This window comes from Ascidiella aspersa, chromosome 1, assembly GCF_963924565.1.
Source record: "Ascidiella aspersa chromosome 1, kaAscAspe10.2, whole genome shotgun sequence".
In the NCBI taxonomy this organism is placed as follows: Eukaryota; Metazoa; Chordata; class Ascidiacea; order Phlebobranchia; family Ascidiidae; genus Ascidiella; species Ascidiella aspersa.
This window is the reverse complement of record NC_139447.1, coordinates 2,040,303-2,067,061: the sequence shown is the minus strand read 5'-3', so window position 1 is coordinate 2,067,061 and position 26,759 is coordinate 2,040,303. Positions and strand designations below refer to the sequence as shown.

General features: G+C 35.6%; 3 protein-coding genes across 3 annotated transcripts; 1 reads left to right on the top strand and 2 right to left on the bottom strand.

The window, feature by feature from the left end:
• The first annotated feature begins 5,354 nt into the window (after window positions 1-5,354).
• LOC146166503 (uncharacterized) lies at window positions 5,355-17,296 on the top strand. The gene is made up of 13 exons (XM_083382950.1): window positions 5,355-5,738; window positions 6,290-6,502; window positions 7,253-7,432; window positions 7,758-8,040; window positions 8,649-8,908; window positions 9,887-10,137; window positions 10,860-11,133; window positions 11,952-12,066; window positions 12,829-12,963; window positions 13,440-13,668; window positions 14,870-15,024; window positions 15,423-15,593; window positions 16,316-17,296. Exons 1-13 carry the CDS (start codon window positions 5,383-5,385, stop codon window positions 16,661-16,663), a joined length of 2,970 nt encoding a protein of 989 aa, XP_083239076.1. The 5' UTR covers window positions 5,355-5,382; the 3' UTR covers window positions 16,664-17,296.
• A 717-nt stretch (window positions 17,297-18,013) lies between these two features.
• LOC146166502 (uncharacterized) lies at window positions 18,014-26,341 on the bottom strand. Its single transcript, XM_083390933.1, has 7 exons — window positions 26,086-26,341; window positions 25,461-25,542; window positions 24,626-24,821; window positions 23,940-24,105; window positions 23,226-23,366; window positions 21,909-22,059; window positions 18,014-19,872 (listed from the first exon to the last, which is right to left on the bottom strand). The coding sequence occupies exons 1-7, from the start codon at window positions 26,339-26,341 to the stop codon at window positions 19,806-19,808; spliced, it is 1,059 nt and encodes a 352-aa protein (XP_083247059.1). The 3' UTR covers window positions 18,014-19,805.
• Window positions 26,342-26,366: 25 nt separating this feature from the next.
• LOC146166501 (BBSome-interacting protein 1-like) lies at window positions 26,367-26,580 on the bottom strand. The gene has a single exon (XM_083390936.1). It carries the CDS (start codon window positions 26,565-26,567, stop codon window positions 26,367-26,369), a length of 201 nt encoding a protein of 66 aa, XP_083247062.1. The 5' UTR covers window positions 26,568-26,580.
• Window positions 26,581-26,759: the final 179 nt, after the last annotated feature.

Below are 26,759 nucleotides of genomic sequence, written 5' to 3'. Positions count from 1 at the left end.
TTATATTAGTTCGCAACTTTTTTGACACTTGCAGAACGCTGCAAAATTTTTTTTATTGACCGGCAGGCACAATTTCGAAGCCACCATTTGTTCACAAACACTGGAATCAGTTCTGCAAAACACATATGCCAACTTGTAGCCGTAACCAAAAAGAAGCATAATTATCCACACAACTGCAAGTTGTATTATTCTAAGCATAAGTTTTATAAGCAACCATTTTGATTAAAGTCCCAGTCAAGTAATTTGTGAAAATAATTAAGCTTTTAAAGAAATTAAAAGTCAAGTCCCAGTCAATGCCATCATAAAAACAATATGTCATATAGTAAGCAAATTGTTTCACGTGCACAAATTAAAAAAAAGTAGCTGAATTTTAAGTCATTTGGCCAAAAACCAAAGTCAAGTCTAGTCATTTGAAAATAGTCACTTAAAGGGCGCTTAAGTACAACACTTGTAAGTATGAATTCTAATTATAGCTGTGCCAGAAACCGGGGAACTTTTCACGGCACTATTGTGCTGAACATACTCTCCAAAAGCGGGCTTAGATTACCAAAACAGCAAATGAAATTCGCTGGAATCGCGAAGCACGCACGCAGGTAAAATTGGAAAATAAATAATTTGACAACAGTATAAATAATCCAACCTATTCACAAAACGAAATAAATTATGGATGACCGCCGGTTTTGAATCATATATTTTAGTAAAAAAATATTGCACGGATGGCAAAATCGAAACAAAGTCTTGTCAGTTTGTTTGTCGGACACTGTTACAAAATAAAGCGGTCATTTATGACGTAACACTTTGCGAATAATATTTTCGATCTCCACAATCGTAATTCGAGAAGGCTCTTAATTCCTTTGTAGCATTGTGACGTCGATAAATGTCCTTTGTGTTGTTTTTTAAATCTAAACTACACAAAACAAAATCCTGTAGAAATATCGAAACGCGCGAAATTCCAGTTTTTCCAACAGATGCTATGACGTCACACACAAGGGCTTGTTACGTATGAATCAGGCACTTGTTAAAGGCGCCGCGCTGTTTACTCACTTGTGGTGGAGGGTTGTGTAAACAAGAGTTTGGATCGCTCGAACAAATAACTAGCGCCCGAAGGTTTGGAAAGTTTTCCAAGCTGCCTGGAAATTTTCATGGGAGGGGTAAAGATTCACATAGTAAAGACATAGAAATAAAAATATAAAAAATTTAATTTATGACGAAAATAAAACCAATGATATACTAATTAAATTTGAACCTTTTACCTAATAATATATTACTTGCTATTTTTTTCTATTTTTTTTACTGGTACAATATATTTCATCTTCAATAATAATTTATTGTTTTTATCATAGTTTTAATTTTTACATTTTTTTTAAATGGAAAGTTGTTCAGGTTGTCAGGGAGCTAAAAAATAACTAACGTTCCTCATAAACTTTTGAAATTGTTTCGTTAAAAATAAAAAAAATGCTTTATTATTATGTCAGTTTTTCTAAATGCAAGAAACTTTATGGGGCTTTATGGGACAAAAAACAAATATGGGCGTAAAAACTAAAATGTTGACTTACAACTCGTTATTTTTTTATCTCTTAGTCATGAAATTATTTGTATTTTCTATTTGGCACCGCCAAATAAGATGCACATAACCACATTTTGTAGCCACGTTTAAAATGCCAGATCCCCCTACGAAGAATACTTGGGTCATGCCCTGGCTGTAGCGTCAGAGCTGGCTTGTACCGGTGTAACGTGATATGGCGTGCTGCCAACATATCGAGCTATGACGAATGTTCGGCGGTTGTAAGACGGGTTCGCTTTGTAGGAATGCGATATCACCCTGTATTACATTTCGCTTGCTATATTGTGTTTTTTAATAACAGGTGACGATTGCTTCTATAAAAGGATTGCGGTTTAATGTTTTTTCCAGATATGATTTGTTGATGATATAGGTAAGCCGCTTAAGAAAGCTTAACATGGATATCGCAGGACACTTTTTAAATTTAGACATTTGAATATGGTTTAAACGTGAATATACTGTAGTATCACGTTATTCCGTTGACTACTGGATTTTCTATGTTCGTGCAGTGTAGGTTTATATTTTGGCGTATATGCTAGTATTTATAATTTGCTGCTAAAAAGTGGAGAGATATGGTCGGTTGGCTTGCCTTTGGTTAAACGGCTTTAAAAGTCAAAAACCATGTTAATTGCAGCGATAGGGCAGCTTAGACAAGATATGAGATCGGGGTTTTATTTAACCTACATTAGCTGCTTTGGCGAGTTAATGATAACTCTGACAAAAATAATTTTTTGTATTTGGTAAACGACCTAACTAAATAAACATTCGAAACACACTTGCAGTTTCAACGCAGATCTAAATGAATACAGCAGCCATTTTAGTTTCACGTCCAATTAAATCCAATTATACATAGCTTAAAAACGTAAACCACTCGTTTTCTACGCGCAAAAGCATATATTAGCTCTAACTAGAGTTAAATGATTTCTGTGACAAAAATGCGGTATTTGTTTGTTAAACTAAATAAAATTTTCAACACAATGAACATACAGCAGCACCATTGTAAAGGTAGTCAGAAAATAAAGTTTGCGTAGACTTAAATCAACTTACATCGGCTAAAACTTTAGCGACTTGATTTTGACGCGCGTCTATCCGCTTTATTTACATTGCGCTGTCATAGCAACGGAGTCGCAAAATGTTCACGGCGTGTCTGAGTCTGTCTGCGCAAACTTTCGGTTGATAGAATTTGAAGGGAAAGCCCGAATTTCGACAAAATTAAACTCCCGCGCAATATTGTACAGATGGTGCTGAAATACCCAAGTGACATTTTACTTATTTTAAAATGTTTAACTTTTTATTAGTTTCATTGTGTCATTTTTTGTATTTAAAATAAATATTGACAAAATAAAAATTAGGAAGGTAAACACACTTTTTAAAATTTTATTTTTATTGCCTGTTGATTACTCCGAAATATGTTCCTAAGTAATAATATATTTGACAAAGGCATTTCCTACTATTCACGTAACTACATAATTGAGGGTAATGATCGCATTTAAAGCTGTAACCTCGCTGCCATAACTGACAAAGGTTTCTAGACTTTTTCCAGCTTTAAATAGTTAAATCGGGGATTTTAAATCTGCTTTGAGTGCATAACACCGCTTCCCAGTACAAAAAGACGTAACAACGAGTTTTGCTGCATATATTTAATATTCACCCTCAAAAGGTTTTATTTAACTATCTTAACTGAATTATAGCCCATCTTATTTCATATAAGGACACTTGTATTTTCCATTACACCAACCAATAATCGGATGTCAGTGATAAGCGAAATTTTTAAATGTATAAAAATGTGATTGTTCTATTATTGTAGAGGCAGAATTATAGGCGTAAACAAGATATTTTTATAATAAAAAAAATAGCAGTTTATTTTCAGTCACGTACACGAAATTCCCATTAGGAGCAGATTCCAAGGTTTACAAGTGAAGCGGCGAGACTTTTGTTGTTTTTGCGACTTGTGCAAAAGCAACTTTCCGGCCGGTTTGAGTCGGTTTGTTGTCGCGACATTTACACTAGGAACTTGTTGTTACAGGATTTTATAGCTTGGGTGGGATGAAAGAGCTGACATAACTTGTAGTTTATGATCGTTTTACGAACAAAGATGGTGTATTTTTGGTGAAATTTGAGCTGTCCGCGCTTAAGGCTCTTTTATTTTATGAAGATAATTGACTAGGGTTGAATTATGTATATGACTCGCAGTGTTCCCTCTGCGAAGTTTTCATCTTGAAAAAATGTGTTTTTAAGTGAGAGGAAAATTTTAACGCTAGCAGATTCCTGGATAAATTAACAAAACTTGAGTTTTTGTGTAAACTTCTCAAGCCTATATTTTAAAAGAAGACATTTGACAATACAATTATAGTTTCATTAGGTAACTCGTTTTAGGAAATATTTTATATAGGCTACATTTTCAAATTGTTCAATAAAAAATCTATTTATAAAGTTCGATGCTAAAACCATCATATCATAACTGTAATGGCGTGTTATTACAAACCTATTAAAACGCAAGGGTACAATGTACAAACCTGATCGAACCAGCCAGTGTAATTATCCCTGCTTGGCCTTAATTAATTGTGACCTTTGTTGGGGTTACATCCTGTTTTCTTTCTTGTACAATGAAAGTTGTGTAAGTTACACCTTCTACAGGAAAACCTGGGTTTGGTGTCATTCTAAATTCAGTCCGGGTTTTACAGGGTCAGTAGCGTATCTTTGTTAAATCTGCGATGTGGTAATAGCTTTATTTCTAAAGCTTCAAAGCTGGTTTAAGCAAACTGAACTAGGCGGGTTAAGCTTTCATTTCAGTCTGTTTAAGGCAAACTTACAAGGCTTTAAAGATTTTATCTCACGTACGTGCACAACTTTAAACGATTGGACAAACCTGGATCAGTTCCAAAGTTCAGTTTTGAAAATCGCTAGTTAACTCCAAAGTGCTACTTTATTATTCAGAACAGGTGTCTCTGCATTTCTATTACTGTGTTTTTTTTAAGAAAGATGACAAGAGTCAACTCAATATATTTATATAAAATTAAGTTGCAATACAGTTACACATTGTGCAAAATGGTTATTTCTTTTGTAAAATCGCTTTTCTTGTTATTATTTCAATCGTAAATTGAATAGGGAATTGTTGTAGTGCAAACTTAAACGAAAACAACTGAATTTTTGCACTTGTTAATGCAAGCAAAAGCAGCCTAGCGACTTTCATTGAACTTGCTAGCTCTACAGAGCGAAACTAGAGAGCGCTTATTCATTATTTATTACTCTTAAATGTCCGCAAAGGCTTTTCACGCGTATTGCTTTGCTACAATGGAAGATCCACCCTAATTTCAGCTCTACAAACACAGCTTTTATTGTGGCTCACTTATTCAATGTATTAGCGAACAAAGACGCCTTGTTATGCGACAAATATCGCCATTGGTACGCTGTGCTTTGTGACGTGTAGACCATGGAAACGATTGGGCAAAATGAAATCCAGTATTTACTCAACAAAAAAATCAAGTCTGCAAGTGCGCAGCATTAATTTAGCAAGGTCTGGCAGCTGGATTACGGAATTCAAAATTGGGTTGCTTAGGAAATATAGGGTCTTTCAAAGCGCTGCAATGTGCAAAATGACTTTTATTCATGAATTCAGACGATTACTAGTTAGTAAGGCACTGGACTGTTTAGTCTAAGTTTGGAGGGAAAATGTCTAAATTCAAGAAAATACGTGTATAGAAAACGATTTAATTTAATTTGCGATTATCGTCCAAAAAAACTAGTAGGACTACTTTATAGTACAACTCTTTGTTCTTTTAGGATAAATAAATTCGACTGTTTGGAGCTTAACAACCAAAATGCCGCTACGAAAGTCGACTGTAAAACAGAACATGGACTTCGCCACTGTCCAGTATCGAAGGAACCTCAAAACTCCAAAATCAAGAAACAAAGAGGCTGACAGAATTCTTGGCAAGGTTCTAAAACGAACAGGGGGCTCCAAGACTGTCAGGGAAGACAGCCTGAGGTTTTCTTTGCAATTTAGTGGTCTAGAACTGGGCAGTTTGCCGGTGGAACTTTTTGAGGACGAGTTTTTGTACGAGAAATGCGCCAAGTACCTCACTGCTCTGGATTTATCCGACAACAACTTAAAATCGATCGATTTGGAAATCGGGGACTTTGAGTGTCTGGAAAAACTGGACGTTTCAAAAAACAGGTGAAAAAAGTTACTTTCAAGTTTTTTTTTTTTTAGTAATTGATGATGGCTGTATGTGATAATTAATTGGTAAATTGTTTGAAAATGATTCAACAACTGGTGTGAGATTATGTACTAACAATGTAATCATTTGTCCAGGTAATTTAATAATAATTTGTTTAAAGAAGGTGATGCGGGATTATAATATATTCCAATTACAATTTAGTACGTTTTTAAATACTGTAATAGTTAAATTAAATACTGTAATAGTTAAATTTGTATTAAAATTTCAATTAGTGTTTAAAACTCCAATTTTTTAATATTTAATCTATTATTCATTTTTTCCACGACCCTATAGCACTGCTGGTCTAGCATCCTACCCATTTTACAGCAATAAAATACAGTTACGAAACCAGTTGTCAAAATTGATTGCTGGAAAAATGAATATAATAATACTTGACCCACCCTAACCCAAATATTGTACGTTGCTTTAATAATTTGTACGCTGTGGTAAGATTCTAGGCCAACGCCCAAAACAGCAACAGACGCACAATTTGTTTGTTCCTTTCCAGGCTACACAACCTGCCATCTACAATCTGCAGCCTCTCGTCACTCACAGAACTTAACGCGACCTACAACCAGCTTGTCTTGTTGCCACGCAACCTACACAAGTGCGCAGCTCTCACAACGGTTCGGGTCGCACACAACAAGCTGCGCAATCTTCCGCAGGGCGTGGGTTCGATTCCCGCCCTACTTATGCTGGACGCTGGGCAAAATGCACTCAAGTAAGGCTTGGGTTTTTCTTAGGGATATAATGCAGCGTCAAATTTACTTTTGAATCAAAATGAATCTGCATTAGTGCGAATGGAGAAAAAACACTGATTATTATTAGCATTTATAAGTGCAACGAAAGGTGTAAAATCGTTCGAAAATATAAAATCAGTTTTTTAGATGTAACATATTACTTATTTTTCCATATAGACGTCTATTATGTATAATTATATTACAAAAATTAAAAGTCTTATTCGTTTGTAAGTTAAAAATGTCATTTTCTTAGTAAGAATTTCCGGATAAAAATCAATTTAACAATTTAATGTGTCTTTATGGGATTTTCTGTCACAAAATTGTATTTTTCGGCTAATTGTAATACGGGGCTATTAATTTTTACAGGGTATAATAACAAGGCATGAGCATGAGAGCTACCTTGGCAATTTAAAACAATATATTGTATTCAAACAATATATATTATCTCGGTCAAAGCAGGTCACCATGCTAAACGGACAATTATGACCCCCTGTATAAATTTCAAGAAATTCAGCTCGATTTAAATACACAGTGTTATCCGCAAAGCATATAAATGTAGTTTTTAAGTTTAGCAGTAAGCTTTTCTAAACTTAAATTATGTCTTTCGCCACAATCTGACTCTGACTATTTTTGGGGGAAAAATTGATGTGAGATTTAATCCGCTTTGCAAAAATGTTTAAAGTACTAAACTGAAATATTATAACGTAACAAAACAACCTTTATTTTACCAGATCGATCCCGAAGTCGGTTTATCAGATCCAGAAAGTTCTCAACGTCAGCGGGAACCAATTGCGCCATCTACCGGAACCAGAATTAAAGAAGGGCAAAGCAGCCAATCAGAGGCTCCGGTGCATTGAAGCGTCACACAACCAGATAGAAACCTTACCCAACAAAATTGCAATGCTCGTGAAGTAAGTGAATTATGTATATGATGACATTTTTGTGCTTATAACATATGGTGTGTTCTACTGCACGTGGACTTTTTTATTTATTATTAGTTATTATTACCGCACAATGCAAATTAAGTTGATTCAACCCGGAAATAACTTCTAACTGGCTTATTAAAAAAACACATTTTAAACGTGTCATTATGACACATATTATTTTGACAAACTTTTATTACTCATTTCATAAACAGAAAACTTTTAGACATTTTAGATTAACGTTCTGACATTTTAGATTAACGTTTTGACTTTTTTTGTGTCAGGTTAAAAAAATTATTTTTTTTCCTTCTAGCCTACAATCTCTCAACTTGACTAAGAACCAGCTGAGCGAGTTGCCGCCGAGTCTGGGCGAGTTATCCCAACTCATTCTACTCGACGTTTGCCAGAACCAACTCGACTCACTTCCGCCAACGCTAGGGGCGCTCGCGAGGCTGCGCTTCCTCGACGTGCGTGAGAACAAACTGACGTCACTGCCGGAAGAGCTGGCCGAACTGAGAGAACTGGTCACGCTCGACTGCGCAGGAAACAAGATCGAAAAAATTCCAGAAAAGCTGAAGGAGATTAAAAGCTTGCAGGTGGGTAAAATAGGGGGTTGCAGGTGGGTGAAATAGGGGGTTGCAGGTGGGTGAAATGGAGGTGTTGGGAAATCCTCTTAAGTTGGGTCAAAGTGTTACATTTGGGTGAAACAGGGGCCTGGAGGGTTAGAATGCGGTCAAAATTCTGTATATGGCTGAATAGGGTTTTGGGAAATCCCCCTAAAATGGGGTCTAAAACTTAAAGGTGGGTGAAAAGTTGGTTTTGAGAAATCCCCTAAAGTGGGGTTTAAAAACTTGTAGGTGGGTGAAATGGGGGCTGTTGGAAAACCCCCTTTAAGTTGGGCCAAAAGCTTACAAGTTGGTGAATGGGGTTTTAGGAAGTTATTTGACAAAAATACAAGTCAAATTCAAGTTCACTCATTTGCATTAAAACATATTGTAATTAGCAAACAACGTACTAGAAGAAAAAATAAATCTGTGGCAAGTGACACCCGATATTGTTGAAAAAATTTGTATGCACATCTGAATTTGTATATTGCATACATCAATTTCAAACAACGCTCATTTTGGTAGGATTTTCAACCTAAGGTTTGAAAAAAAACAAATTTCGTTCACTTTTTTTTTACTTTTTAACGTATATTTCCCAGGGCCTTGACCTCTCCGGGAACGAAATCGAATCCATCCCGTCACTTGCTGAGATGCCCAACCTGGTAACGGCCGATCTATCGAGCAACAGAATCTCAAGTGTAGGGGAAGTTGGTGAGATGCCGAACCTGTTCAACCTCGACCTGTCAGACAACAAACTGCTGAAGCTGCCCGACTCTATTGGGAAACTGACAGCTCTTAAGAAGATTCAAGTCGCGAACAACGAATTAGGAGATTTACCGCAATCTATTGGCAATCTGACGTGAGTATTTTTCGTTTATGTGAACTATTTTTTTATTTAGGCTTTCATTTGTTGCGAACTGTGTTTAAATGGTTACCTCCAAAATTCTTGCTCCATAAGAAATTCTGGGATCCGCCCCAATTAGAAATATTATGTTAAATTTTACCACACTTAACATTTAAACTATATTTCTTTGTTTAGGCTTTATCGGTTTCGAACTGGGTTTACCCTTTAATCCGTTGTCAAATGTCTATCACTAGGGGTCACTAAACTACAGCCCGCAGGCCAGATCCGACCTCAGAGTTAATTCCACCGGCCGGCCTGCAGTAGATTTCCTTAATGAAGAAGTACAGTTAAAATGTTGCTGAATGCAATTAGAAGCTAAATTTTGAAGAAATTTTAAAGTGATCGACATTTTTTGAAGATCACTTCAGTTTTTGCTGTATCGTAGTTCATATTTCGCGTAACAACATTTAAGTTAACACAGAATCTTATATGCGGCCCGCGATCGCCAGCCCTTACTGAAACAAATGTAAAGGCCTTTGGTTTAAAGCAATTGTTTCCAACCTTCTTCATTTAAAATATCGACTTGAGCGGCTTATAGTTTAAGTTGTTTTCTGTGATGTGGCATACGCATCCAAGGTCAACGAAATGGACAAAGTTGTTTGTTTATTTAACTTTTTTGTGCTGTCTCGCCTTTTATGGCCAAGATGTGTTTTAGTTTGTATGTGATTATAAAGGTTTTACCAGAAAATACATCTTTTTTCTAGATTTTAACACCTGTTTCATTGATTATTTACCCCCTTTAGAAGCGAACCGTAGGCCAGGGTACCTCACCTTTTTTCAAAAAAAAAAAACAGAGCTATTTTAAATACCTAAATCTCACTTTTATTTCGTTTCGGGAGATCCCCTGCAGGGGATGTTATAACAGTGACTTTTGGCTATAATATATAAACTACCGGGATTACATCCCATAATCTTACCACAATTAATCCGTAGTTCGGTGCGTTCAATCGACGTCAGCAACAACCAGCTTTGCAGTTTAAACACATCACTTCGCAAACTCGGTCAGCTGACCACACTGAACGCCGCCAACAACCTTCTGTCATCACTTCCCCAGCCTTTCTGCTTTCTTCGATCTCTCAAAGAAGTCGACATCTCAAACAACAAGCTCGATAAACTGGAAAGTCCCTACGGCCCCCTGCCCCGCGGCATCACACGGCTCCGGGCCAACGGGAACGCCTTTTCAGGTTGGTGTTAGGTCATCGGTAATGACGTATGCCGAGATTGTGACGTAAGCCAAAAATTTGCGATCGAAAATCGTTGATTTTTTCTTCAATTTTGAAAAGAAAAATGAGGGTAAAAATAACGTTTCTAAATTGGTGACGCCATTGGCTATGGAGGTGACGTCATAATGCTAAAATGGTGATGTCACGAATTGAAAAATAATGGCTATGTCACTTTGTTTGCTCAGGAATTATTAGAGTATTGCAATAACTTAAGTCGCTGTTTTTAAAATAGGACTGAATTTATTTTTTTTGCACAAACTAATTTAAATTGACTTTCTGTTTTATTTACAAAGTTTCAGATAAACCTTTTTCGTGCTCTAGTTCGGTTTTATATAGGCTTTCCAAAATATTACCTGTAATAGATTAAGTTCAGCAATTTAATCGTTTAAAAATTATCGTCCGATATTTGACATTTTCTTCCGATACACGACATTTTGAACAAAAGTAACGCGATTCGATACCGAATGACGTCATAACTAAGCTCAAATTAGCAAAATCGATGAAATTGAAACGTTCACAGTTGATTTTTCCAGGTTGTGGGGCTAAAATTTGCTTTAGAGCTGGAAAGTTGAGTCTTATCCTGTGATTTACGACACGATTTTGGCTTGATTTACTTAAAGTTCTCTTGCGCACAAAACTACTGCATAACCTTTTTCAACATAATCACGTTTATCTCGTCACAGGCAACGTTCCAAACCACGTGCTCAGCGAGCTGCGTTTCCTGACGTCACTCGATCTGTCGTCATCACAAATTACGTCACTGCCGCAGAGTCTGGGTCGGCTTCGTTTGCTCAGGAATCTCAACTTGGAGAACAACAAACTGACGGGGCTTCCCCCAAGTGCGGAGCAACTCTACTCGCTAGCCGAGTTGAACGTGGCGAGTAACTCAATGCGAGTTCTACCAGAAAACTTGTCAAAGTGGACTCACCTGGCCGTTCTAAAGGCGGCGCATAACAAGTGCGTACAGATAGTTGTCGAAAATAACGCCTCAACTTTCGAGAAACGAGTTTAGCGTCTTTACTGAGTAAAAATTATCTATATATTAGGTTACTATATTATATTAGGTTATTTATAGATTATAGGTTATTTATAGAATGATAAACGCGGCGCATAACAAGTAGGTACAGGATAGTTGTGGAAAATAACGCCAGACAAACTCGACTTGACTGAGTAAGGAGTTTGCCGACTTTACTGAGTAGAAAGTAGCCAGGAATAACTCGTTTCCGATTATTAGGTTATTTATAGATTTATAAACGCGTCGCATAATAATGTAATTCGAAATATATCTCCGCATATACTCGACTCGACCGAGTAACGAGTTTAAATACTCGGTTTTCCAATGTATCGTCATATAAACATGAAAGGGGCAAAATAATACATAGGCCCTACAATAGTTCCGCTGGAAAAAATGTTCATTTAGTAACAAGAAATCATTCCAGATGTACTCGTTTTAGCAAAGTAACTATTCCCCGAGAAATCATTAAAATAAAATGGTCGAAAAACAATAAAAAAATTCTACTACAAAGGAGTGATACAGATTGAAACTTATCACGATATATATACTCGAACAATGAGTAACAAAAACAGTGGAATTACTCGTTTAAAAGCTTTTAATGTAGAATATAAAGCAGCCTACCTAACAATATTAAGGGGTCAACATTGATCTATTTTCTCGAACCTCAATTTATAAAGTGTTAAAATAATTAAGGGTATAACGTCATGTGCTATGTAAAATATCTGTGAGATGTTTTTAATTTAAAAAGTCCCTTTTGCAGAATAAAAATCCTTCCCGAAACGTTGTGCGAACTCGCTTCACTCTCAACCCTCGATGTTTCGTTCAACTCAATCGAGCAAGTGAACCCGCAAATATTGGTGTTGCAGAAATTAGAGGTAGGAGTAACTTACTTCATTTAAAACATAAAGTTCGGTGGCAATAAACAAATTTAAGTTTAAACTTTGAACGAGTTGCGTAATTTGATTAAAATACACGAGCAGTTAAACTTTTTGACAATTTTTACCTGTTTAGTTGGTATTGTAGTAACCTGCTTCTAATTTATTTTTCCAAAAATATGGCATTCAACTCTAATTTCTCTTTCAAATCTTTCGCATAAATAGTCAAATCTTTCAATCTTTCGCATAAATAGTCAAAACAAAGAGCATCGTAATAAGAATGTCAAAGCTCATACAGAAGTGGGTATCATTTTGAACATTTTGGAGAACTCTTTATTCATTTTCAACATTTATTTAGTTTTCAAGATGATGAAAGTAAATGTTATTTCAAACGAGTTATTTAAAAACGTTCAAAATGCTCCAAATTTCTGTATAGGATTTGATATTCTTATGACGTCTTACTACAAATTCCAACCAAAAAAAAATATGGCATTCAAACTTTATATCATAATATTTCGCATAGATATTCAAAATAATAAGCATCGTCAGGTTTTTTTAAGGTTTGGTTTGGGTGACCGCTAAGTAGTTTTAAGAGACCGCAAGTGTTTCATTTAAATACCAAAAAGTGGCAAGTCCAAAATTTGGGAAACCGCTGGAGAAATTTGGGGCACCGTTTCGGTCCCCAAAAACACCTTAAAAAAACACTGAGCAACGTCTTTGCTCGTTTTTGCCTACCCTAAACTTCACTGTGTTACGTCACAGACATTAAATCTGAACAACAACGCAATCTCGAAACTAACTCGCCCCTCAAGCGCGCCACCTGGTGTTCTAAAGAGGCTCGACATCTCCGGGAATAAGTTGGAAGAAATTGCAGAAGATCTGGAGTCTATTGGATCGGTGGGTGGAAGAATATTGTTAACGCTTTTCAAAATAGTTCAGTTATATATAAAACCGTAATTTTCAACCAAAAGTCATTTTAAAGTTAAATTCTCATAAGCAGTAAGAATGCTTTGTTTTTTAGAAAAGATTTTTTTAAGAGAAATATATATATTACCAAAACTATGTTTATGACAGTTTGAAGTAGTTTTGTTTACGTAAAAAATAGATTATTTAACTTTGGAAAATGAATTAAACGTTGGAACAAAACCAAACAAATGCCAAAGGCATAATATTCGATAAAATCGTTATTTCGCTGTTTACAAACATCTTGGTAAAACATACCTTATGCCATCATCAGTAACAATTCAACTGAAGATAAAAGCTGTAAAAAACAGTGACTTTGATTAAACGTATTCTTTATCAAAAGGAAATTCGCGCAGCTCCAAAAAACGAGTTTCAAGATCATATAACCATAAAACTTCTCTACCCTGTAGGTTCATTCACTAAACGTCTCAAGAAACCGTTTAAGTGAGATTCCCGAGGACATCAAGAAGTTACGTTTTGCCACTTATCTCAACTTCTCCGACAACAAGGTGAAAAAAATTCCAAAGAAAGTGGAATTCTCCAAATCTCTGAAGGAGCTCAACCTTTCTCGAAACGAAATCACCGAGATACCGGCCACCATCAAGCGATGCAAAGGACTCACCAAGCTCGATGTCACAGGTAGAGACCGACTGATGTCACATTTGGGGCCGACACCGTTACCCGATTTTACAATTTTAATAATAGATACCCGATATTTTACAAATTTGCCAACCGATTCCCGATACCGATACTAAGGTTTTACATAACTAGGAATTGTTCAAAGATAGATAGATAGATAGATTTTATTTTTTTGGAACCGAAACAACTAGAACGCAATACAAATTTACAAAGAAAATTACAGTTGTGTGTTCCAGGATGCAGCGAAAGACCGTAAGGTACACCGAGAATAAATTCAAGAATATACAAAGCTTGAATAAATTGAAACTAAAATCAGAATAACGTTTTAGTTTAAAAAAGGGTAAGCTGTTTGTTGTACAGGAAAAATGATACCATATTTTCGTACTAAAATATATGTCGGGGTATTGACCTACATTTATCGATATATATCGGTAGAAGCCAAGTTTCGGCCGATATTATTGGTAAACCGATATATCGGTCTATCTATAGTTACAGGTAACATTTATTTTCTTGCAATTAAAACCTTGCCACATCAAGTAAGTTACTTTTATCTGATTTTGTGCGCGGCACTACAAAAAAATAAGGTAGTGGTTCTTAAATTGGAGTCCGTGTGGAAGTTTTAAGATATCAACATTTTTAAATACATTGACTGATGAATTATATTGACTGGGACACACCTCATTGATTTGTGCAATTAATTATTTACCTTATATAGCAACTATCGCCCAGTATTTTGTAAACCAAACAATAGTTTTCGGCGCAGTTTAGGTCATATTCAAGCTAGAAAAAATGACTTTATCTTATTTTATACCATAGAAATGGGTTTATTTAGACTTGGGCAGCTGTCATTCCTCGCCTTAAGACCCAACCTTACTTACCTGCACCCTCAATCGGTAAGCTCGTCTTTTCACCTCTACCTACTTGATCGCTAAACTACTGCCAATCAAAATCTTAAAACTGCACGATTCTGTGATCCTTTCAGAGTACACTGACTGGCCTGTATTTGATTAAAACGAATATGGAATTGCGCCGCCAACTTAGATCTATAAACATCAGTTAGATTCTATCACTGCTGAATTACACACACACACAGAAAAAATATGAAAAAAAGAACGCTTTTACATTACAGTTTTCTGTCGTTAACATTGAACAAAAAAAAAAAAAACTAGCACAACACAGTTTAAACTTACTTTTTCTCCAGGCAACCAAATCCACCAGTTTCCGGTCTGTGTTTTCCACATGAAAAAGCTCACCAAGCTCTTCGCCGAGGGGAACCCCCTGGACCAGAAGATTCCCGAACGTTTCCGACCACGCACGAAACCTTCCGAAGTCGCAACGTCTACTGAAGAGCCAAAGGTAAGACTTTAAGTTTGCTAGATAAAGTAAAAGTTTAGGTAAGAGTTTTTCTTGTATATTTATTTGAAACACGTAACTTACTTAAATATTTGTTTTTGGGGGCGAATATTCCCAGTTTTCTCTCAAAATAAGTAGTTCGACAAATATTAAACAAGTGCGATTTACTGAGTTTAAATTCTAAAATGTGTTGAGAGTTTCTTATTTTGTTTTTCCATTTTTCTTTAAATCTTTCAAATTTTTCGTTTCTACACAAAAAAACTGTGGAATTCCTATTTGGTTACCAAACTACCTCTAAAAAAGGACAGGTTGTAATTATCTTGTTTGTAACCTTAAAAGGGTCAAGCACGCTTTAAAATCAATAAAATAGCAAAAACATAAAAATTGTTGATATTTTGCAGACGAAAGAAGAAGAGAGCATGAGTTTTATCGACTCTGTTCTAGCGAGAGCTAAGCAAGGTCACAAACCGGCGTTAATGGAGCGTGTCGCTTCCATCCAATCGGAAGCCGCCACGTCAGAGGAGGAGGTGCCAGCAAAAGAAGAAGAAACGGAGACTAAAGAAGAATCTGCTGTAAGTTTTCAACAGAAAAAAATGAATATTGGCTGGTTCTGTATTAAAGGAAGCCACTACATAATTTATTTCGGAGATAATCGAATGTATTTATAAACATCCCTCTATATCAGGGGTTCTTAAACTGGGGTCCATGGACCCCTTGGGGCCCGTGAACTAGTTTTAGGGGGTCCACGAGAACCTAATTGAAATATTATATATTTAAGCAGCTAATTTTTAAAACAGTTTAATTAAAAATAAAACGTTATAGCACTGACTGTATTTAGACTCTATTTCACAATTACTTTTTTCGATTGATGACGTCAATTTTGAACATTTTTTGCCTACCGTTGTCCACGCGAAGCAGCAAAAGTTAGGGGTCCGCGATAAAAAAGTTCAAGAAACCTTGTTCTAGATATTTTTTCAGGTTCAGTTCGATTATTTAAATCTGTATTCTGCAAAAAGCTCCTAATCGACGATAAACCTCACAAACGATTAACTTAAAAAAATTTAAATGTTACTTTAATTAAAAAAAATCTACATCATATTTATTTATAGAACAAAGCTAGTCCAATAATGTATAAACAGTTATGTAGCAGTGTCCCGACCAAAAAATTGAAATCAAAAGATAATTTTATAGACAGTCATAATACCTATGTACAATTATATTTTACCTTTCTGAACCACGGATATATTTTCCTCCATGTTTCTTGACAAATTTACTTTAATTCATATTTTTACAGTCAATCAAAAACGATCCTTGCGGAGACGCACCGACCACAAATCAATCAAAACAAGCCAAGAAAAGCAAGCTCAAGAAAAAGACCAAGGATCCGAGCGCTGAAGCGGAACGCTTCCTGCTTTCTATGTCGTCACAATCTAGCAACAATGCCTCGGGTGAAAACGTGAGTCCTCCCATAATCAGCGTCGACTCCGCAGCGGTAGAGTCGTGCCTGAGAGAAAGGGCCTCTGTTCAACGCGACCATGCCGCAGCGGATAGTTTGAAGCGAGAGAAGAGAAAAGCGGGACGGATGGCGGTCAAAAAATCCGGGTCCGTAGAGTCGCCGCCCGCTATTAGTGCCGCGGTTTAGAAAATGGTCCCAAAACTTGCAAAATATCTGCCCAAAAATGTCAGATTTTCACCGTTAAGCAGAAACTTGTGCAGCTTGACTGTAATAGCTTCTACATCAGTATCTCGCTTACTTTTTAGCTTGCGACACCCTAAGAAATTGAAAGAATAATTTACACAAATCAATTTGCTCTAAAAATGTATTGCTGGAAATATAAAAAAATAGCTATCTTGTTCAAATTTACAGAGTTACACAACTCAAGCAATGTTTTACAATTTTACATATTGGTTTAATTAAATAAGCATAAAGTGTAAAACTATTTTTGTTTGTTTTAATGAAAAATGCGTCCACATTGTAATTTTGATCACATGTTACAAAATTCGTCCAATGCTGTACAGTGTAAGCTCAGCCAATATGTATACATATTTCTTAAGACGTCCAGCTTTTTCATTATTATGCCAGCTTGAAATGTATCTGCAGTAATATGCCTGTATTTTGCGCGTATTAGTGGTACCAGAGTTTATTTTTTTAATGTACGCCAGAAAATATTTCTATATGCTCTTATTTGCTGTTTACTTTTCATTGTCAAATCCGTGCTTTTTCGCGTCCAATTGTACATCGTGTCAAATAAAGAGAACTATTTTTGTCAACGAATTTAGCCCAAATAGCGGGATATATGTGGCCAATAATGTCGATGTTAGCTTTTGAAAATACATAGAACAAGAAACATAATATATATGATATAACCTTGAAATTCATACAAGCGTATATCAATTAATTCAGGTCTTAAAGCAAAAGTCGGTTTATAATAATCAAGGTTTGTTAATTTCCTGCAACACTGTAATGTTGGTGCATCCAATCAAAAAACAGTAAAAAAATATAGAGATTAAAAATTGTTTCTGAATAATCTGGGTACAAGTATGCAGTAACAAGACTTGTGAACTTTTGAATACTAAATAAGTGTGCTATTGTAAACTTTTACCAACTCAAATTTTGCCTACAAAATTAACATACTATCGTCGGAGACTATTTCCTTTTTACAGTAAATAGTCATTTCATTCTTAGACAAAAAACGGGCATTCAGTTTTTTTGATTCTTAGACAAAAAACGGGCATTAAATTTTCTTTAACGTTTGGTGATTTCCACCAGTATTTTTTACGTTGTTTCAATTAACCGAAACGGTCTCTCTAATTATCGAATGGTCCTCAAATCATGGCCCTCTTCTGTCAAAAAAAAGATAAATATTAATTAGGACTGTGCAAGCTGGTCAAGCTTACTCAGTAAATAAATTAGGCTGTTGTTCTGCAAAAATTCTTAGCAGTTAAGTCAAACCGTTTAAAAAATTGCACACAGCGACAAGTATAGTTTCAGAACTGCAATTTTAATAGGCTGTCAATCAACAACGCAAGATAATTTTGCGCGAATTATAGTTAAGTAAGCAAATCGATATAGCAAAACAAGCCAATAAAAATCAACAAAAACAATATATATTTACAAAATGTGTCACCTAACACTAATCTATAACATACTTGAAAGGATAGCGCAGCGCCAAAAAATATTAATCTATATTTTAAAAGGTAAATGATACTCCTTAAATAAGAAACAAGTTTTATTATATAACCAAGCAGACAATTTAATGATTTGTGTTAAAGCAGTAAAAAACAGCCAGTTAAATGTGATGTATTATTGCCGAATTTTATCTATATTGTAAGCTGCGAAATGTAACTTACTCAACATTGGCGGTTACAAAAAGACGGTGCAAGGAAAGAATCGAACTCACGACCGCGGGAATATGCACCTACTGCTTTAAGGGGAGTCATAAGGAACGAATTTTAAGACAATCTGTTTTAGACTTAGTCAAAGATCAAAACGCTTTAAAACCTTAAGCAAATCAGCGCATTCAACCTTTAGTTTTAGAAATCCTAGTTTGTTCTCTGGACAAAATGCATCCTTAAAATCCTGTTTACAATGTTGTCGTATGTTTCGCTGCTTTATAGGCACCATAACGATAACACTATAGTATACATAACAAACTATACACATAACAAGCAACAACATAATAGTAATACAATAACAATATACGGTTTGGTACATGCGGTAATTTCACGAAAATGCTCGAACATTAGTTACAAGTTTAAAACGTGTCATTTTAAGACTAAATTTAAGCGCAATGCGAAAAAGGCATTTTTCCCTCAAAACCTATATTTTAACGAGAGCGTTAGCGTATACATCCAACGTGTTCAATGTGGCCTACGAAATATAGACAGAAGAAGAATATAAGTGAATTGTCTAACTAATAGAACAGATAAGTTAATAATGGAGATATGTTAAATGCATTTTAATATATTTCGGAGAATTATGGTTGGAGGTTGTAGTAAGGCGAAGTAGGGATAACAAAGCACATACAGAAGTAGGAAGCATTTTGAACGATCCGAATAATTATAATTCTTTATTTATGAATATAATTTCTATATTCATGGAGAGTTATTCGAAACGTTCAAAATGCTACCTATTCCGTGTGGGCTTTGGTGTTCTTACTACGCCTTTTAATATAAAGTTAAAGAACTGCTGTTTTAGTATGTTTGGCAACAAGTTGTCAAACTAACAGGTAGTTAAGGGTTGGAGAAACAATACTTATAATTTTTCGATTATAATTACGCCGAGGTAGGACTTATTTAAACCAGTAGGCCACATACTGCAACGACAAGTGTTCTATGACATCATAATGTACAACGCTTCAAAAGTGTTGCAATAAAATGGAAGAATCGATAACTAAGTCTTGCTATTAAAAAACATGGACTAAATAAGCAGATATTTTTGAAGAAAAGCAAGAAAATTTTATACTTTATAAAACGAAAACTACCAAATACTAAACTACACATTAAACAAAGTGTTTTGTGTATATCTAAAACATTTTGCACAGCGTAAAACCGTTTATGATGTAGTTAAATACCAATAACGCATTTATTTGACATTCTGTAAAATAAACAACTTTTGAAATAGTTGTAATCTTTTTCTTTTTAACGAATATATATGACACGAGCAAGAAAACATAAGCACCAATCCCAAACACTTCTAGAAATTAACAAAACAAAAAATACAAGAAACTGCTCACGAAAAGAGGCAACACATATATTCTGTCGCGTAGTGACTTTTACGCTTCTCAAGGTCGAAACGAAGGTCGTTGCGCACCGCCGGACATGCTTCGCTGAGCAGAGTGGGAGCGCAGCCTGCAATAAGTCGTAAGGTGTAATTTTACGAGTTGCTAGTTGTTTTGGTTTACAACAGTGTTTCTTAACTTTTTCTAGCCACGACCAAAATACTAAGTGTAAGTATATTCACAAAGCTTTAGCGACAAAATTCTCTTCAATGAATATTTTGTAAGTATAAAGCAAACAAAAAAACAAATAAAATAATTGCCTAAATAAGTTAGAGTTCAATTTAAATGAGCTATGTCTTCGTGTGGTTAATGTATTTTTTTCTCACGTTGTGGGAAGTGATCTCAATAAATATAACCATGTGATTGTGAATTACTACAGCAATCAGTTGTTCACGAGTTGTTGGTTTATAACAGTGTCTCTCAACCTTTTCCCCGCGGCAATCAAAATACTTAGTAAAGGAATATCCGCAAAGCTTCAGCGACACAATTTTCTTTAATGAATGCTTTGTAAGTCAAAAGTGAACAAAACACAAATAAGATGATGGCAATAATAATGTAGAATTAAATTAAAATGAGCTATGTCTTCGTGTGGTTAATGTGATTTTTTTCTCACGTTGTGAGAAGTGATCTCAATAAATCTAACCATGTGAACTACTACAGTAGGGGTTCTTAAACCCCCTGGGGGTCCGTGAACTAGTTTTAGGGATTCCATGAAGGCCTAATTAAAGAACTAGTGCATACTTAAAAAGTTATTTTTTTTTAAGAAAACACTTTAATTAAAAATTAAACGGTTTTGGACTGAATGTATGGTTAGACTCCATTTAACTTTCACATTTTTCGGACCGAAATAAACAGAGTTATGAAGTCTATTTGTATTATGACGTCATTTTGGAGCATTTCTTGCCTACCGGGGTCCATGCAAAGCAAAAAAAAAATTAGGGGTCCGCGGTAAAAAAAGTTTAAGAACCCCTGTCTAGAGCATAAGTTGTTAAATGCAATTCACGAGTTGTTGGTTTACAACAGTGTTTCTTAATTTTTCTCGCGGCGAATCTAATACTGAGCGCAAGCAGAGCAGCGAACTTACTACAAAAATACCCAGTACTCTTACCATAGGCACCGAACGTGGACGTGCAAAGCGTTTTTAGACGCCCTGGATTCCTGCCAAGGTGTCAAAACGCACTGGAATTTAGCCAAGTTGCGCGCGAAATAAATGAGTGCAAAATTAATCCCTGTAGCTTAGTTTTAGTTCACTAAAAGTGTTTAATACTTTTCCTGGATTACCACGTATAGGCACGAGGCCATTGAACCCCAAACTATATCTTTTAATTTTACGTAAATGCATTTTTTTTTTCGATTTAATGTTACGTTTTGCCCATTTTCAAGGAAACTGTTTAGCCTAACGGCGCTGTTAGAAAGTTACACTATATGCTATATAGATTGGTTCAGCGATAACGTACAACAACGCAAAAACCTGTTATCTAAGAACTGTCACAATATTCATGCGATTATATTAATTATTTTTGCACTGGTTAGAAAAAAATGCCCTAAAATGTTTTGAATGTTCGGCTCCTGTGCCTTCTGCTCCTACTATACGTGAAAAGCTGTTTATTTAAATGAAAGACACACACGCGATGGCTTTTCGGTGAGCTGTTTATTTAAACTAGTTACATGTTTATTCGTGGTACACTAGCACATGTTTAGGCACCTTTAGTAGACACTTTACATTCAAGCACTTTTGTGCATATTTTCCCGATATTTTGGACGAAAATATTACAATCCGATAGCAAATGACGTCAGTATTAAGCCCAACCAACCAAAACAGGTGAAATTGAAAAGCTCAAAAAATGCATGAATAAATTAAATTAAGCATCGATTATGTCACGTCTTGATATTCCCAAATATCCCTAACCATGTTATCTTGATAATACAGACGTTTCCATTCGAGCTTGTATCATCGTCACATTAACTGAAGATCATACAAGCTCGTATCGAAACGTCTTAATAATCAAGATGATGTCGATCTACTCGACCATTTTGGCTTCGAGATTTACTATCAAGCTATATTACAGATCCGTGTATAGTGTATCCCTAACCATCTTTACTGACCTGGTAGAGCTTGGCCTCCCACTGTTGGGTCGGTCACTTCTTGCTGACAATGGCATCCTCCTTCCAGTGGCCGACAACAAGTCATCATCATCTGAAGCGTACTCGCTTATGTGGGGGCTGCGGATCTTGGGTACGCGGGGTGAATGCGGCTCTACAGTACAAAGTATATTAGTGTGGTATTGAGTCTTAAACCTAACTGAACTTTATTGTACGGCAATAAATTAAGCTGGATTTAGCATTATTATGTACTATGCGGGGTGAATGGGGCTCTACAGCAGTGCTTCCTTAAACTTGTTTTAGTTTCGTTCACCCCTAGCATCTATCTTCAAATTTCGTTCACCCTTGTCTCATGATATGATAGAACTATATCCCGTCTATATATAACAGCACAAAATGAACACCCAGAACATCCACCCTGCTCGCAAGCTACCATCCATTTCTGACGGTTCACCCTTATTCGCTTCATTTGGTTGGTTCACCCCTGCAAAAATTTTATTCACCCTTGGGTGAACCATTCACCTGCTTAAGAAACACTGATCTACAATAGGGTGACAAACTATATTAGTGTGGTTTGGATGCAAAATGAACATTCTGCATGCTTGTGCTTCTACTTCGTGCATTTTAATTGTTTTCATTTCTACTTTGACCTGGTGAAGCACGGTTGTGAGAAAGCTTGTCGAGATTTTAATATAACTTGTCTTAATAAAATTCCACCTCATAACCAATAGTATATGGCAATCAATTCAGCTGTGTTTACATTAATATACACTACTTTGAATGGGTTTGCATTTCAGTAATATAGAATCCTGGATTGAAAGGATTAAAAAAAATGTATATCGCTACAATAACATTAAGGTAGAATCCGATATCAACATTTTGATAAATATAAAAACAAATTTATAACAAACTTCAGCAAACATGTCTGCCATTTCTTTTCTGCCCTTTTAAACTGCTTTCCCAGCTATAGAAAATTATCAGTGTGGACAAATTACCATGGCAAGGAAACTGCTTAGGAAACTGCTTTAATAATTTGAAGTAAAATTTTGCAAAAATACCTGATGGTATGATAGGTTGGTTTAATGAAGTGACTGCAAAGCTGCAGTCACTTGTGTTTGCAAAAAAAATGTACAAAAATTATTAGAAATTCAAAATACCGATCACCCCTAAACTGTTTTAAGACCCAAGACTGCCAGAAGATATATGAAAAATAACTGCGTTACAGGTATGTGGATGAAAAGACTGTCGTAAGAACAACTATTTTACTTAAAAAACGCAAAAATTAGTTTTATACAGTAACACATGATACACTTTGCTGACCTCTAGCAGACATTGGCCTCCTCCAAGGCGAGACAGCGTCGGAATTCCTTCTTCCTTCTACAGCGGCGTCCCTAGTTGCTTGCGCCAACCTCAAGGCTCGCTCGATGATAGCTTTTGTCTCACTGTCCTCGTGGTCAGTATCTGAAGGAAGAAATATATATTTAAAACTAGGGCTTAAAAAACATAAAGTTTTAGCTAAAAAATCTAAAATCTTTGTCAAAAACAATTAGCTAATTTGCATGATTAAAAAATTTATATACAGGATTTCTAGTAAACATATTTTTAAATTAAAAAAAAACACATCAAAATATAGTTTTTAAAAGCAAAAATTATTTGTCAAAACACACTAGGAATGACCTTCATCTTACTTATTTGTAGCTTGTAGGTTGTTTTTGAATATATGAGATTTATAATTTTATTTCCAAATACCAACATAATTTTTACCAATTTGCACCCCAACAGGAATATGATCCGATTCCTAATTTTTAAATATTTTGAGTGACCACACGTTTAAATTGCAGGGATTTTAATTGCTCCAACAGTATTTACATGTAACCTTATTTATAGGGGATATAAAAAATTGTTAAACTGAAAAAAGTAAATACCTGAAACCGTATAAACAAGACTAAAAACCTAACACCGTCAAATCATTGTGACACATACTTTTTATTTCTGCATTTGTATGTCACGATTGGAAAAAACATTCGAACTTACTTCCAAATTCTAACTTCTGTTTGACTTTCTTTGCGCTTCCGCTATTCCTCAACTTGTTTGGGGTTTTTATTGCTGACCCGGGTCTTTGTTTAATCACAGGGGTGGATCGATTGTTCACTGGGGGGTCCCTTGGAGTTGGGGGTATGTACGGGTCATTATACTCACCCTTGATAAAATAAAACAAGGCTAGTCAAGAGACTTAATGGAAGCTTTAGAAGGCTAACAGATATCAAAGTTTTAGTTGTTTCACTCCTAAGATAACCAACATAAATGTTTTCTTTGTATATGGCCGTTTTTGTCTAATTCTAAAAGACAAATTGTATTGGATTCTCGACAAGCTTTCGCACAACCCTTTTGACCTGATGAAGCACGATTGTGCGAAAGCTTGTCGAGAATCCAATACAATTTGTCTTAATACAGTGCCACCTGATTCCTCTAATATAAATGTTTGCATTCCTGTCTTTTTTTAATGTGATTTTGTATACACATGGTAAAGTAGGAACTAAATTGTATAATAAGTCTAAATTTTTTTGGTATCTATTTTCTAAGCTTGACTTCAGCTTCACTTTATAAAATTAGTTTTGCAGTTACTCAGTAAACAAATTAAGCTGTATTATTTTATTTGAGTAAATGGTTTTGCTTCTTAAGGAGCTAATTTATTTACAAAAATGATATTTTTTCCTTACTGGGTCGCACGATGGTCTTTCCATTGCAGCTGCCTCCGTTCGTGGAGTAAATGGTAAAGTTTTTGTCTGTGGTGACCATAGTAGATGTCGGTTGTTGTTGTTATCGTTGCTATTCCAAGGAGCTTTGAAAGAAGGTTCTAGTTTGGGCTCGCCAAATAATGTTTCATCCACATATGTGGGAGCGTGACTTCGAAGTCTGTAAAATATTATGAATTTAGTGGGGATAGTTACCTCTAATGCAGGGGGAAATGTTCCAAGGGGGTGCGGGGATGCTGAATCAGACACAGAAAATGTATTACTGCAATTTATTTCTGTGCTCATATAAATGACTCGCATTTTGGTATTGTGTTACTGTGTTATCAGTTACTTGTGTAAAAATAAAATACACTGACTGCAGTGGTTCACAATTACTTTACTTAAATACCGATATATTTATAGCATTTTTCTTTCTGTTTTGTTCACTTACAAAAAATTCAGTGAAAAACATTGGGTGGCCAAAGGGTCGCTTGTATACTTACCCTTAGTATTAGGTAGCTACAAAAAAAGATAGAGAAACACTGGTTTAAAATTAACAAGCTTAACATAAAGTCTGCAGCATTTTTAAATTTACGAACAGGCACAGCATGCAACGGTGCTATGGTTGTTTCTCGGCTCGCTCCCTTCTGAGCCTGCGTAGCTCAGTTCATAGAGCGACTGTCGTGACAATCCATAACCAACATTATGTAAGCCCGGTACTGGTCTACCTATGAGCTATATGTTATTGTAAGGAAACTTTGATTGATGCTACTTCACATGTGCGGAAGAAGCAATGTAGAAAATAATAAGTAGCATTCACCTATACTTGGTCTTTGACCTTGCTGACCTTGGTGTGGTCGGCTTTGAACTTGGCGTTGTTCCCCCGTCTGGTCCGAGTGAACCTAGATTATAATTGTTAAATTTGCATTTTAAATATATTTGGTTTAAGTCATAATAATGACCACAATTTTAATTGGGTAGAATAACAGTGTTTTATTTGGTGCATTCATCTATTTTTAAAAATAAAAAACGTTATTGTTTTTAAACGCTGTATAAACACAGGTAAACATTGCTACTAAAATTAGTTTTGTTATATATATATATTTCATATGTAGAGTAAGTGCAATTTAAAATTTTGGGACTAGGGAATTCCTAAACTTAGGTTAAATTGACTAAGTGATACTCAATGTATGACCTGGTTTAGTATCAAATAACAATATTAATATAGTCATATAAGCATTGATAAAATTATATACAAAAATAATATTTTTATGGGCATTAAGACACAGTTTACTCCAGTTTTACAATTTAAATGTTATCTTATCAGGTTTTGGAAATTTTACATTTTCTGGGTACTAATATACATCATTATTTATCGACAAACCAAGCTTGTATGGGACTGCAACTTTTTGGTTAAAAGACTAATTTAAATATGTGGCTTTTACCATTGAAATCCTTGTAATCAAAAGGAGTCCACAGGAGGGGAACCCCCTTTTTTGTGGGGCTTGTCGCCCACGGAGGGTCCCAGTCTTTTCCATCCGACATGCGCTGGGTTTCTTTCTGCTGGGAATACCTCGTTGGGGTTCCGAACAGGGTTTCGTCGACATTCGAATTGTACGACTTGGTTCGGTAAGCGGGCGCACTCTTTGGGGTGCGAATTTGCTTTCCCCTAAGTGTCAGTGGTTTATTCGGAGTCTGCATAATGTTTTACACAAAAAGGAAAAGTTTATGATGAAGCTTGGTTCTTTGCCTGTTCTTCTTGGTTCTTAAGGGTTTCTTGGGCGTCTTGTTGCATTTTTTCCATCTTTTCAAGGGTGATTGACTTCAGTGGCATAATCTTGGGCTTGCACAGAACAATGGATGGGTAATCTTCTTGGTATAATTCGCCACTTTTTGGAAGAACTTCTTTAAACATTGGCTTGGACATAATTTAAAGATGCTTAAACTGCAAAAATGAATAAATATATCAGCTAAAGTTTAATCTTCATACCTGCACTGCTGGAAAGTATGGCAGATCTCGATGAGATCTCGCAAGTTCACGGCTGAAAAAATCCGGGTGACCGGGTGCAACAAAGGTAAAAAAAGTGCACCTAGTGTGGACTTCATGATTTTCCGATGC